The sequence below is a fragment of the Stenella coeruleoalba genome (genome assembly GCF_951394435.1).
Source record: "Stenella coeruleoalba genome assembly, chromosome: X".
In the NCBI taxonomy this organism is placed as follows: Eukaryota; Metazoa; Chordata; class Mammalia; order Artiodactyla; family Delphinidae; genus Stenella; species Stenella coeruleoalba.
In genome coordinates, this window is record NC_137152.1 from 14,968,917 (window position 1) to 14,983,946 (window position 15,030).

At 46.6% G+C, this 15,030-nt stretch overlaps 1 protein-coding gene across 10 annotated transcripts in view; it reads right to left on the reverse strand.

Annotated features, from left to right (window-relative positions):
- Positions 1–15,030, reverse strand: part of PHKA2 (phosphorylase kinase regulatory subunit alpha 2) — an 87,325-nt gene that overhangs the window by 22,065 nt on the left and 50,230 nt on the right. For 9 of the 10 annotated variants that reach the window (XR_013825662.1, XR_013825663.1, XM_079910169.1 and 6 more), the window contains exons 12-19: positions 12,876–12,983; positions 10,752–10,830; positions 7,703–7,837; positions 6,915–7,024; positions 5,614–5,758; positions 5,279–5,357; positions 2,110–2,279; positions 1,167–1,340 (exon numbers count right to left, since the gene is read on the reverse strand). Coding sequence is in view for 8 of the 10 variants with exons in the window: in XM_079910169.1 (XP_079766295.1) it covers positions 1,167–1,340; positions 2,110–2,279; positions 5,279–5,357; positions 5,614–5,758; positions 6,915–7,024; positions 7,703–7,837; positions 10,752–10,830; positions 12,876–12,983 (1,000 nt within the window). In the remaining 2 variants the exon portion in view is untranslated. The remainder of the gene's footprint in view (positions 1–1,166; positions 1,341–2,109; positions 2,280–5,278; positions 5,358–5,613; positions 5,759–6,914; positions 7,025–7,702; positions 7,838–10,751; positions 10,831–12,875; positions 12,984–15,030) is intronic. The other variant, XM_079910164.1, reaches the window with a different exon arrangement.

Here is a 15,030-nt window from a genome sequence, read left to right on the forward strand (position 1 = left end):
TTAAGGAAAATTTATTTTCAATCTAGAATGCTATACCCAGCCTAACTCTCAAATGGAGAATTTGTAGATATTTTCAGACTTGAAAGGTCTCAACAATTTTACCCACCATGAACTGTTTCCTAGGAAACTACTGGATGTCCTCCACCAAAATAAGATAGTAAGCTAAGAAAGAGGAAAAGTTGAGATACAGAAAACAGGAGAGCTAACAAAGGAGACAAGGAAGTCTCCCAGATGATGATGAAGGAACATCCCAGGATAAGATCTACATCCTGGACGTGGAGGGTGGCCAGGCCAAAAGGGGCAGTGAACTCCAGAAACAAGCAAGTTAAGGGCTGTCATTACTGTGCCCTCTTCCATTGCACCATTTCTTAAAACCTACTGAAACTGTTCTAGAATGTATTCCACCAAAGGAATAAATTGAGAAAGGGGAACATGCCAGAATCAAGAAACAGGGAACCCAACTGCAGAGACAAGCAAAGGAGATTCCAAGGATTATCGTAAAGAAAAGACCCAGGATGCCAGGTATGCAAGAGGCTTAGAGTGCAATCAGCCAGATGGGAGGAAACTTTTGGACTCTAAGAAAAGCAGTGGAACCGTGAGATTCATACATGATTCACCTTGTGGAAATTTGTATTGCGAGGCCATTGGAAGGTGTAGAAAGGAAGCGAAGCAAACTAAAAGATAGGGCAACTGTTAACTTTAGAGAAAACGAAGAGGAAAGATGATAATGTAGTATATTATTATACTGAGTTGGGAATAATATTTGCATACATACAATGACAGAAATAGTGAATACTGATTTAACTAAACCTTAATACAACTGCATGGATAGGTTAGGGGAAGTGAAGCAGAGGAGTGGTGATTTAACACAGCTGAATTCCTCACCTGCACAAGAAGAAGTCAACAGATACTGAATAAAATCGATGCATCAAAGACAGCACTACAGACACATTATTTAGAAATATGTAAATACCAGGAGAAACAACTAAGAGTTGAAAGTGGTTGCCTCTAAGTAGAAGGACCGGGGGCAGTGAGGAGGGGAGAGGTGAGGCAGGAAACAGCTGCATTTTGTTGTCGTTTAGGATTCTTTGACTTTTACATTATGCTCATGCATTACTTTGATAAAAGAAGTTATTTTAACAGGCAGAAAAGAGTTAATAATGTACATGGAATTTCCAAACCCTTTGCTTTTGCCATCACGGAAAGTATATCCCGAGTGGAGTAGATGGCACTGAAAACATGGCTGTCCTCTGTCTTCTTACAAAGAGGTGGCAGATAGCACTTCGAGGATGTGCTTTGCAGGAGGTGGCTGATATACTGGTCAAGTTCATCCTGGCTTTCTATAATTACACAGGTAAGAAAAAGAGCCAGTGAAAACAAGCTGCAGAAATAACCTAAATGCATAATAGTGATTACGTGTAGCATGAAGTGCTGAGTAGATTTAGTGAAAGACAACATTTTGATATAGATATTTGACCTCCACTCTACCCCTGGAAAGTAAAGAGATTTACATAGATAATGCATGTATTCATAAAGTTATTGTTTGGAAAAACTTCATCCTAGAAAAAGAAAATACAGGTCCAAATAGTGTTTACATCGCATCATCCCAAGATGAGCTGAATATGTAGACAATGAGAGGGCCAGCAGCCAACATCTGATCTTTTGGTTTTAATTTGTCATGAGTGAGCTAAGCATTATGGAATCCCCAGCCGCAATCCCAAGTACTATCTAAAAGTGAAAAACAGGTCACTCCAACCCAAAACCTTCCTCAGTTTGAGAAATGTTATACACAAAGGACTTCATCACTTATATCCAGTCAAACCAAGATCATTCTACCATTTCTTTGAAAATTCAAGCAGTGTGTTTCTTTCTTTATATTTCGTGAAAAGTCCACATTCCTGAAACTCTTTGTCCCTCTAGGTTTAAAAAAGCCCCACTTTCACAGTTTAGGTTTATTAAAGTGGCATTTTAATACGTGAAAGTTTCCAAAGACTCTTTTGTCATGTTAATTACAAATCATTTTCTGTGCTTGAGTTTTAGGGCAATTTTATCACAATGCCACGGTTTAAATAAATTCAGGGACACCTGCAAAGGCATTCCAAGCCGTACCTTGATTATAGTTGTCTTCGAAATATCCTCCCAAATCTGAATCACTATCAGGACTGAAGCTCCCTTCACTGGTATCGTCAAACAACTTCTCATCACAGTCTGGATCCAGGAAGGTCAGATACGTGTAGAAAGAGGTGGTGAGAAATTCCGAAAGGCTCCCTAATTTTACTCTGCCAAGGAAACACTATGTTAGAGATATAGGTGGATGTGGACAAACTTCCACTATGAATCATCGAGACACTTTTCAATAACCAGGTGGCACTTCTGCCAGAATCAGTAAGCACGTCACTCTGCAGACTGCCCCATACAAGCAGTCAGCCAAGAAATGAAAATGAAAATTCAATAGCAAGTATGAAGTGGAAGCACACAGCATATTAAAAGCCAAAATGCATCATGCTGATTTCCTATCCCCAAACCCAACACAAATAGAAATCTATTTTATTGAACCAACCAAAGTTTTACAAAACATATTGAGCGAACCACTTTTAAACAGAACCAACCCTCGGGTATTTTTCGCCCTAAAACAACTGGACCAGGACAAAACCACAAGCAACGATTCTTTGGGTGCCCTCGTGCTACCTTTTATGAGTCCCTATCACTCAGCCACACAAGGCCCGGGGGAGGGTGAGGGGAAATGTTGGGAGAGGCACGTCTCAGAGCCAAAGTTCTCTCTAGAAAGAATGTGATGGCCGGGCCATCCCCGGATAGAGACAGTAGCCCAGAGGGGCCCTATTATCAGGCTGGGAAAAGTTCCACCGAAAACTGGGAGCTGGGTTTGCCAGTATGGGATTCTGCTACAAAGGCAGCAGCCTCCGAGTTCTTGCTCCCTGAACCTGATTCACCCCCAGGTTCGGGGGGCAAGTGGGATGTCCACTGTACAGAAAGAAAGCGGGCACTATGTGCTTCTTAAAGTGTTAGATCTGGAGGCAGAAAAGTGTAGGATGCCTCAGAGCTACCAGCATCAGATTATGACGTGTTTAAATGGCTTAGTTTGAGGAGAGTAAACAGAAGCACGCAGCTCAGATGAACTCACAGGTGCCTGAGCTTCTGCGGGCAAGTACACTGTCAAGAGACATTGCCTGAGGGAGAGAAAAGCCTTCCCTTAAATCAAGTAAAACTTTCCCCCTAGAGCCCTGGGGTCAGTTCTAAGGATTGTTTTGCCCTGCGGTTGGAAACAGTAGGAGATGAGGTGGAGCCAGGGACCAGTTCCTCTCTGATGAAGTTGAAAGGAATCAGGTCAAAGGCGGAAAGGCTAAACCCTCTGATGGCAAGCGACCCCAGGTGGGTGCAGAGGGTGGAGCCTGGCATGTAGAGCGAGTTCAGTTTTTTAAATACCCTCAGACCTAAAAAAGAGACAAAATGACATTCAGCGTTAATTATGAAGAACTAAGTAGGAAGGGCAGCTGATGGAGCCTAGGCATTCCTGTTTCTTTCCAGGGTTCTCTGGATTGTTTGCCATACTCTGTAACCAGAGGCCCTCCTGATTCCTGTAAGCCCTCATCCAGCTCAGTATGGTGGTTACAGCCCCGTTTCTGGATTCACACAGAGCTTCTGCACCTACTCATCTTGTGCCCCTGGCTCTCTGAGCCTACAGATCCTTGCCCATAAAATAGGAATACAGCCTGCACGACAAAGTGAAGACAACGTGAGACAACAGGTGCAAAGCCACAAAGAACACACTGCAAGTGCTCAACTAACTGCACACGGTATCCTTTTGACAATGATTAGATTTCAGTTAAAGAATTCATTTTGGAAAACAGTTCATTATGGGCGTATAGTATTGTCTCTCGGTTATGACGCCATATGCCAGGTGGTAACTTATCCAAGCTGGATATGAAATGTACGAAAGCAGATGCCAACTGCAGTTATGGCGCCAGCCCTGGGAGCTAGACAGCAGAATGCTGGGGATGGCCTCGCTGACACTCATGAGAGAGGCCAGGAGAAGCTTGGAGCGAGGGCCACTTCGAGTCTACAGCAAAACCCGCAGCGAGCTTGGTGAGCAGAGGTGCCAAACCCAGTGCTTAGAAATCCAGTGACTCAACCCTGAGGACATCAGCCTAAGTGAAATAAGCCAGTCACACAAAAAAACAAATACTGGATAAGTCCACTGAGACGAGACACCTGGAGACAGAAAGCAGACTGTAGTTGCCAGGGGCGGGGGTGGGGGGAGTTTCAGTTTTACAAGATGAAAAGAGTTCTAGAGATTGGTTGCAAACTACGTGAATATACTTAACGCAACCGAACTGTACACTTGAAAATGGTTAAGATGGCAATTTTTATGTGTATTTTATAATTTAAAAAAATTACTGTGGCAGCAGGGTCCCTGGTGTGGGAGGATGTGACAAGAAGGGCTGACTTCAACTCCCAAACACTTTTAGCAACTGGCACTCCATCAGGACCCAAACGGCAGCCTCCCCAAGCTCGGCAAAGGCCACACATTACTCGGACCAGCTGCGTGGTGAGGTTATCCTGGGGCCCTTCTGGCATATTCCAGGAGATTCACAGAGATCAGGGCATAGATGCTACTGAGAAATCTTCTGCCCTGTGACAGTCATGGGGTACAAAAAAAAAAGGGGTTTCCATGGGAGGTGAGCCCCCTATCCCTCAAGGTGCTTCACTGTAATAGCTGGGAGCACTGGTTGGACTGTGGGCCTGCAAATCGGAATGGGCGTCGTTCCACGGAGGATGAGGGGACAGTGGTCTAGGGAGGCCCATTCAGGTGCTCTGCTCTGAGGGCCACGAAGGAATTTGTAAAGTTCTGTGAATTATTCTTACGGCGTTGGCACACTCAAGTCAATTCCAGGAGTGATTTGATTATTGAGCACCGGCCAGATCCTAGGCCCTGGGTGTTTTCTAGCCTTTGAGTAGAAACAGACACAGCATCCCATACATGCATTCCGAGAGTGCCACTTCGGAGAGACTTGATATGTTCATCTCTCTATGCCCCAGGCCTCCTGGCGTCCATAAAAGCTTCACAAACACCCACCAACTGATGCTTAGAGATGATTCCAGTTTCACATGGGTGACTGGATTAGATGTTTTAACTCCCTTTTTACTCTAAAGCTCCACGCTTCTATGTTCGGCAAGATACGAAAAATGGGAGAAGGGCAGCAAAAGACTTTAAGAAAGGTCAACGCTACTTTTGCTTTTTAAAAAAATCACAAATTACCTAGCTCCTCCAAAATATCCATCCTCTAGTTTTCGAATTGTAGAAAGAACAGCAGAATGAATATCTGAGCCATCGTTTGCTTAAAAAAAAAAAAAAAGATCAATTAGTTTACTTAATCTGGGAATACTTTGTTTCGTTATGCACGGAAACGTTTTCATCAACAAAATCTAATTAAAATATGTATGGCGCAGAAGATTCCCGACCTAAGAAATCTAACTGCTAAGAATCCCCCCTTCAGTACTTAGCTCTGTCCATGGGACGCATTTTAAACATTTTGAAAAGGGTCCAAACCACCAGTGGGACATGAGTCAAGCAGATCAAGTTCATGGAGTTACTGAGCATGGTATGGGTGATGGGGAAGGTGAGCGTGGGTCTGCCCGTCATCCGCCAGCAGGTGCACAGGTAGGCTAGCTCGATCCTCAGCATCTCCACAATCATCTCATTGTCCAGGGCCAGGTAGAAGTGATGCTGGTCAGTGAACTGCAAGTCAGAAGAGGCCAGGTTCAAGGCTGTCCTTCATCTCCCTCGACATAACCCCAGCTGTCATTCACGGCAGCACTAATCCTTGCATTTTGTTTCCAGAGAAGAGGCTCAACCCTGGCTGTAATCCGCCCCCATAATGGGGCTCTCCTCGCGATCAGACAAATCGACCTGTCGCCTGCCCAGGAGCCAGAGCTACGTTAGTGCTAGCGCAGAAGGGAAACTTGCACAACGAGATCTATTTACAGCTCCTTGGATGGGGATTTAAGGACCTGCCCCAATACCGCTGTCCCTGAAGGTAAATCAATAACTCCTTAATTCCTACACTGTCCAGGGCTGCTGGGCTCGGTGATGTTTTCCTAGTGGGGCCACTGAGAGCAGGTGAGACGTGGAGACTGTGTTTACCTGATTCATGGCCTGGTTAATGTGAACTAAAGGCACTGTTGCCTGATGTTGATGAAAATCACTGTCGTCCTGGCCTCTGGACCAGTGCACGCTCAGTTCTGGTCTAAAATTTGTTACGAAGGGAAATAACTCACAAGATTTAAGCAAGCAGCACAGGCTGGGTGAAAAAGAGCAACTTGAGGCTACTGACCCATGACCCTACAGTCCAACTACGTCCCCAGACAGCTGGGCGGCTATGCCCCATGCTGACAAAGTGATCCCTCAGTTGGCCTTTCTAGCTGCCCAAATGGATGAAAAACGCTTCGTTTGCATTCCACAGGACTAGTTTCCTTTGGAAACAAAAACTCTGAAGAAAGGTTCCATAATCTGTATATTCAGGATCCTGTCAAGAGGGTTGGGACCTAAGAAATCAGACTTCCCATGTGGGATTCTGCTGACAGAGGACCTGCTAACAGCCCAAGCAAGGGTTAAGGACTATTGCAATTAGGGCACAAGGGCTGCGAGTCAAGTGGCATGTCACTAGCGAATTTGTAAAGTGGTATGACTTTCATACTGGAAGTGAGGGCACGCTCAATTCGATTCAAGCCGCATTTATTGAGCACCTACCACGAGTAAAGAACTGTATTAGGTACTGGGCGTCATCTTACGTCTCTGTTTGAATACATGCACGCACATTCAAAGTACCTCCCCAGACAGAAAAGACAGCTTAATAAACATGCTTGTTGGTTTGTTACTGGCCTGCTCTTCTCACCTGGGGTGTGAAAGTAAAGATTTGGTTCCTAATCACATATAGTTTAGATGTTCCAAGGACTCCGATGTGCCGATATGGTCGCCCACTCAATTTCATATTCTTATTCCGTCCTATTTAGAAAATAAAAGAGCAATTCGAGCTAGAGCAAATACAGTGACATCTAATCCAAGTGATTCTGGCTAAGACTGGGCTTATTTATATGTTAAACAACTCACTTTGAGGTTTGGTTTTTCTAATACTGTTATCCTTCTTTGGGACAAGGATGAATTAAAAACAAATCCCACCCCCTTCTTTTCATGCATATAGAAGAACAGCACCCGGTGCCACATCTATATGGGATAAAATTATTAAAAGGACTTTATTAATGTTCACTTTTTATTTATTTAGTATTGAACCATGATCCTAAACAAAGTCAGATTTTAGAAAAAGTAAAGAGAACCCATCTCCCATTTTAATGGGTAAATGGGCATTTTCTTAGACCACAGATAAAATTTAGAAACATCACCAAGACACAAATGACTGTTCCAATTGTGAAATTTCAAAGGTGGCTCCTTCTTTTACAACAGAGCTGATGAATCACACTGCTGCGTGTGGTGACATCTCCTGAACAGGCATGAGAGGAACGTGCTTGGTGGCCATTCCTCTTCACGTGGAAGCTGTCAAACCACCTACTTTAGTGCTTTGCCCAATTCCTTTGAATTTACACATATCACAGTCTCCCCCAGACCCCAAACCTAGAACCGAGATGCCCCCTCGCCAAAAATGCCCTGCTATTTCCCCAAACCTACCAAGCTTGGCATATATGTGACTAAGAATCCGGCCTGGCTGGACTCGGATTGGATGAATGTCGGCAATACTCTGCAAGCTCACCCCATGTTTCCTCAGCAACTCCTTAATGTGCTTGTTTTCTGCCAGAACAGTCACTGTGAACAAGAACATAGCACCTGCATGAGACGGCGGCCCTCGTCCCCTCACACGGATGTGTGCTGCTGTCTCCTCTCCTCTCTGGCCTGTGACAGCATGCTCTCCACGTGCTGGGTGCTTTTGAAAGGGAGAGCGCTTGTCCTGTCGCTCTTCCTGGTTCGCTCTGGCCTTGCCTCCCCTCAACACCCACAGTGCATATTTATCGAGTGCCCTCAATGTGCAAGACAGTCTGGGACTTCTAGAAGTGGTCTTCAACAGGTCCCAAGCTGAATTACCCATCTCAAATGACGTCTTGCTTCCCTGTGGGTCTGCATTTATTCGAAACCTGTCTTGTGTTCTTTTCACATGGGGTCAGGAGTGGAAACAGCTTTGCAAAGGGGATACCAGAAGAAGTCCGTGCCTCTGCTCTCAAAGACAGAAGAGCAATATAGTGGTGTGTGCAGCAGGGGATGCTCTCTGACCAAGGGGGAGGGAGGAGGAGATTTTATGCTCTGGAGAGAAGGAAAAGTGGGCCTACCAGTGGGCTGGTGGTAGTGGGGCAGCCTGGCCCACTGGGAAACACAGCACAGGGCCCCCCGCTAGTAGGGAAGAGCCACCCCAGAGCTGGGCCACGCACCCAGTGGGCCGGCCTGAGCCCCATCTCCAGTGAATGAGGCTGGGCATCTGGCTCTCTAGCAGGCAAGGCTCTGGGATGCCTGGGATGTGGGGGCCGGAGGTGGGCTCAGACCCCCCCATACCTGCTGTACCAGTACTGCTGGCTTTTAAGAGAAGGGACAGGGCTTCCCTGGTGGCGCAGTGGTTGAGAGTCCGCCTGCCAATGCAGGGGACGCGGGTTCGTGCCCCGGTCCGGGAAGATCCCACATGCCGCGGAGCGGCTGGGCCCGTGAGCCATGGCCGCTGAGCCTGCGCGTCTGGAGCCTGTGCTCCGCAACGGGAGAAGCCACAACAGTGAGAGGCCCGCGTACCGCAAAAAAAAAAAAAAAAAAAAAAGAGAAGGGACAGTGCTTTGGCAAAAGGAAGGAGTCCTGGGGAGGGAACTGGAGAAAGGGAGTTCTGGCCACAGAGAGAGCGGCTGGTGCTGTGTCCACCTGCAGCTGAGCCTGCCAGGAGCTGCAGGGGCTCGGGGCGGTGCTCAGGCCAGAGGAAAGACTCGGTTACTGTTAAGGTAGCTCCCTGAGCCCAACCACTGTACCCTCAGGCTGGTGGCAGCTGAACGTATGATACATATAAATGCCACTGAGACCTGAATGTCACCTCCTTATATTTACATAGCACATGATGCTGTTTCAAAGTATTTTAATATTCATGATCTCATCTGAGCTTCACAGCAAGGCCCTGAGGGGAAGCCTTGCTGCTCGACTGGCCAGCTGTAGCTGAGCAGGGACTGGAAGCTAACCCCCCAGGCCCCAGCATGGGAACATCAGCCATGCAGGACTGGGCGAGCAGCTTCCCTTAACACCCGTCTCCTTGGAAGATTACAACACCGTGCAGAGATCTCCACGTATCAGAGCCACAAGGCGGTCACTCTGTAGAAGTGACTCTTTCAGACGAGTGGCTTGACCAAGACCTGTGAGCCTGGTGATCTGAGAGAGATGCACGCAGAGAAGTTTCTGAAACTGCACTTCTCCTTCCTCCAGACCACAGCCTCTGATATTTTCTACTCTGTTTTCTTCTATTGCATTTAAAAAAAAAAAAAAAAGTGGTGCTCAGGATCCATCGATGCACCCCAGCCCGCAACTGGAAGAGCGGCCTTGTGGACTTAAGGGGTCACTTAGCAGCATGTGCTCTGGTGACGGGCAGAGACTGTGGGGTCAGGCTGGATCACGCCACCTGGAGGTCAGAGCTGGGTTTGCACCTCCAGCTGTCAGCCGTGGGTCCCTGAGTAAGTTAACCCCTTAGCCTCATGTGTAAGAGGGGGATGATAATCATGATCGTCACACTTTCTACCTGATCGGAATGTTGTGATGGTTGGGTGCGTCTCTCGGTGGGCCTGGGGCACAGTATCGACTGGGTGATGACCTGCACGACCTCTGCTGTATCACGGACAGGCATAGCCAAATGCATCCGTGGCCACAGAGAGGGTTGCCCTTCATTTGCTCAATAATTGTTTTTAATGTATTGAATGCGTGTGTATCAATCAACATAGAAGCTACAAAAATGATAAGGCCCTTGTCCTTAAGAAATGTACAGTGTCCTCTAGAGGACACAAGGCGTAGTCACGACACGCTATGATACTTAGCTGGTATATAAGTCACTCTATGAGGTTTGTGAGCTCCTGGGGAGTCCTTCCTAGGAGGGGAAGTAGGGAGAGGAATCAGCCAGCAGGGAGCATTCTAGGCCTGGCCCTGCACTGAGGGCTTTCCCTGTGGATCTCAATTCCTCTCAAGACCACCCTGTGAGAGAGCACCGGTCAGGAGAGCCCGAGGCACACAGAGGTGAAGTCACATGGCTAGTCAGAGCCAGTGCCGCAGCAGTAGCCCAGGCTGGCCTTGCACTTCTGCGGAAGAGGTGCCGGCTGGAGAGGAGGGGAGATGGGTGGAGGGAGGTGAAAACATGGGCCTGCAGCTCTGGAAAGAAGTCAGACCTCCAAGGGAGGAACGAGTGAACCCTCATTTGGGTTTTGAGTTTTCAACAAGGTCACGTTCTACTTTTTAAAGAAGAGCAGTTATGAAAAATGATGCTCAATGAATCACTTGTGCCCCGGTTGCAATCAAGGTTTAGATTCAAGAAACAACTGCTTTGTAGAAAGTAACTGTGATTGGAAGCAGCTGAGTTACAGAACACATTTCACAGAACTAATACATGCTAAAATATATACACATGCAGATTTTTAAAAATTACATAGAACACTTCGCTTTAAAAATAACACTGGTTTTACAAAGTTAAATATGAATAGTAAACATGCTCACAAACCTTGTACTACGACATCAGGTTTGACGGAAGTGGAAAATCTTCTATTTAAGGGATCAATTTCACCAGTGGCAAGGAATCCCTAGGAAAAGAGGAGCATTAACACTATGAAATACTGATTAACTGAAATTTCACCTTAAACCTAAGTTTGAAAATAAAATATTTGGGGGCTCAAAATCTTCAGTGTTTTATTCCTTTATCATTTTTCAAGGCAAATGCTTATTTTCTCTGAACTACAGTATACCATTTAGATGGCACTGATCAATGTATTGCGTTTTTGGCACCCAGCTCTCCAGGGCTAGTCAGAGACGCCAAACTTGTGTGAGTGAAAAGAACGAGGGTAACTCATGCTTCCTGAGCCCTTACCCCGCGCCAGGTACCGTGCTGAGCCCTGTACATGCACTGTCACACAGGCCTCCTAACAGGGAGGCACTACCATTCGCACATCTTACAGGTGGGGAAACCGAGGCAATGTCCTTAGGGTAAGGACTTGGCCCAGAGTTGACTGTCCTGAAACACAAAACTCCCCTGCCTGCTGGCAGAGTGCTTTTTGAATGTGGATCTCCTCGTATTTTCTATAAATGATGGGAACCTTAAGAGAAGGGATCAAGGTGTTCTGGGAGTTCTGAGGAGAAGTTGGACCTAATGCTGGGCCTAGATGAGGGCCTTTACATTGGGAGGAGGAAACAAAAGCAAGTTTGTTTCCCATGTCACTGATACAGAAGTCAGAGCTGCACCATATTGCAGAGATGATAAAGCCCAAACTCTTTACTTTAAAGATGAGGAAACGTGAAAAAAAAACCCTATATTTAAATAAAGCTGTACAACATTAAAAAAAAATAATAATAAAGATAAGGAAACCGAGGCCCAGGGAGATTAAGAGACCTGCCCGAGGTTAAAGAGCTAGTCAGAGGCAGGGCTGGCTTTCCAAAGGAGATGTATGTGCTTCCCTACTCATAAAGACAAAAGTATAAGACACAGTCTCCACCCGCAAGAACATGTCCATGAAACTGCGGAGATGGTCATATCCATGAAGCAACTGCTCCATCTCAGCACCTAAGGGCCACTTGCACTGTGACAGCTTCACTTGGGTCTTCCTTTCACCCACCAGGAACTCCAGTGACATCCAACCCATTGCTCCCCTGGCTCCCCCGCCCCCCACCGCCCCCACCCCTCCCCAGGGGTCCAAAGCACTCAGCTGGGCAGGATCCTCCCAGGAAAGATGAGCCATCCGATAAAAATCACTCACACTTAGGACTGGGGAGGGGGATTCATTTTTAGCTGGCACAAAAGCATTTGTATTTTAAAAACTTAAACCTGGAGGCAAGAAAATGCTTAACAAGGAGGAATGAGTCAGAGGCAGCAGACCTTCTGTGTGGCGGTGCTACTGGCTGAGGGAGCGGCCGACACAAAATCCACTACAGAAGAACCAGCCCGCTGCCCCTTCCTGGAGAGAGCACTGGAGCATCAGAGTCCTCCTGCTTCCTGCACCTAAGACCGTGTGGAGTAGTCCCCCAAACCCTGCATCTTTCATACATGTGCTGATCCTGGCTGAGAAGTTTCCGGCCCTCCTACCGACCATCAACTCAACCAGGTTCTAGCCACAGACCAGGAATGCTGGTGGGAAGGGGCGCTGGGGGAGGGACAGAGAGTGCTTGGCTTGCAGCTAAGCCCAAAACGGTTTATTATAAATACGGACACAAGCCTAGGTCTCAAGCCTCAGAGTCAACCCCAACCAGTTGACCTGAAAGCCATGAAGATGCCAAAGACGGGTGACTTCCCTGGCGGTCCAGTGGTTGGGACTTCACCTTCCAGTGCAGGGGGTGTGGGTTCCATCCCTGGTCGGGGAGCTAAGATCCCACATGCCTCGCGGCCAAAAAACCAAAACATAAAAACAAAAAACAAAAAAACAGAAGCAATATTGTAACAAATTCAATAAAGACTTTAAAAATGGTCCACGTTAAAAAAAATCTTAAAAAAAAAATTAAAAAAGAATGTAATCTTAAAAAAAAAAAGATGCCAAAGATATTCATAGCCACATGGAGCAGAGAGCCCCTGTGTTCTTCCAGGGTCCCCTGAACTTCCAATCAGATGGTTTCCAGTCTGTGAAGCCCCCAAGTCCCTTACCTCTGCCAACAGGGAGCTGAGGATGTACAAGGACTGACCCCACAGATGGGGCAGCTTCCCCAGAGGAACTCTGTCCACCGTGTGAGGATTCTTATACTCTTCATCTACCTGGCAGAGAGGAAAACCCGAAGTCAGAATGTCAGAGGAGAAAATGGCCAACGTCACTACATGGGGAGCGCACGGAGGATTTACAAAATGCCACTCATTTGATCCTCCAAACCAATTCTATGCGAGAGCTGGGATAAGGAGGCCATGGAGGCTGAGGCCCTTGCGCGGGGGGCCACATGGCTAAAAGCAGCAGAGGTGGAACTCAAACCCAGGCCTGGTTCCAGCCAGTGCTCTTCCCGCAAGCACACTGATGGCAAAAGGCTGAGAGATAGGCACTGGAAACTGGGCCTGCTGTCTTTGAGCACAGCTCTGGGCAACAAGAAATGTCACAGCTCATACTTATATTTGGTTGCATTATGGGTACAATGATCTAAAACATCAGCCAACAGCCATGGCAGTGTAGTTCTGGATGCTGAGTCAGGTTTCTATCTTGCTCTCCTCAGGGGTTCATAAACTCAGCGTGCGGATGCAAGAAAATTACCAGAAGGTGGCGCTATTTATTGAGGAAAAACAACTGTATTATTAGATCACTAATTTTCCATCAGGGACTCAAAAAGCTGAATCCATTGGGGGCTTTTGACTCATCAAAATAAGCTACAGTTCTCTTTCTGATGGACAGTGCTGGCTACGTGTTGTAAAAGGCTGCAATTTTCTGTTGTAAACTCCATGCTGACCTTTGGGTTTTGGGTCATTACAACGTTCGTTGGTTGGGGGAATGTTAGTGACCACTTTCTTCTCCAGAAAACATAAGCCAATTGAAGGAAATAGGAAACACATCTTTCTCCAAAGGGGAAAATCACATCATGAGACGAGCCATTCTCTGCTTGTGAATTAATCAGTGATGTTGTTAATACATGCAGTAAATTTAAAAAATTTTTCTGTAGTAAACTGAGAAAAACTTAAGCTCATAAATGGAACAGAATTAAATGTTACCAGTAATCAAATAATCAAATAGGATAATACGTGGAGGGAGATTCTCCAAAACATCATTGTGGTTATATTTGGGAAGTAAGATTCGGGAGAAATATTTTCTTTCTATAGAATCTTGTATGTTTTGCAGTATGCAGAATTACTTTTACAGTCAGATTGTACATTAAAACTTTTTGAAATGTAAGTACTGTTAAGAAAGATTACATAGATCTGGAATGGGAAATAGTCGATGCAAAGAACAGAAGGTAGACAAGATATCTGGGTCAAAAGACAGCTTGGCTCTGCCCTCCTCCCACCCATTGCTGGCTCCTGCCTCCCCGTGGAGGTATGTGTCTCCCCCTCTCCACCTCAGTCCTTCCAATCTGCTTGCAGGTCCTCCAATGCACCAAGCCTTTGCCGCCGGCGGTCCTCTGTCTGCCCTCCATCCCATGGATTCGCTCCTCCGACCCCCCTAGCCTGCAAGTTCGCAGAGGCAGAGCCAGCGTCATGACCCCTCTGTACCCCAGTACCTAGCCTGCTGCCCAGCCCGGAGCAGCTGCTCCAAGCAAGTCTGCTGGGTACGCTTGCGTTAGTCTCGAGCTGTCCAATGGAGGCCCCGTGGGTGGTGGCGCCCTGCAAAAGCCTGTCCACCTGAGGAAGTGAGTGACGCTGAAAGTCAGGCTGGATGGCGCCTTGGCCCAGAGCTGTGGCCACTCCAAGAGTGAGGCTCTTTTTCTAATTTGCACAAAGGTGCCATATGGGTCGGGGCAGCCCTGTCTGTGGTGGTCTCTGCATGTTACTAAGATGTGACGGGTGAACCTTCCCAGCTGTCATCCAGAACCGGCACAGATACAAACTGTGCTCAAAATAAAAGAATGTTCAAAATCGGTGCCTAGCTGATGTGTAAACACACTAGATAAAGGAGGATACTGAAATGACAAGTACAAGCCCAAAGGTCAGTGTAGAGATCAGAAGAGAAAAGTTGCAGAGTAACCCTTTACAACACGTAGCCAGAACTGTTCACCAGGAAGAAAAGGAGAGCTTATAACACCTAGCAGTTACTACAGTCAGGAAATATGCCTTTTAGTAGAACATGGATAGATGGTTATTCTCCATCATAAAATAGGCAAAATACCCC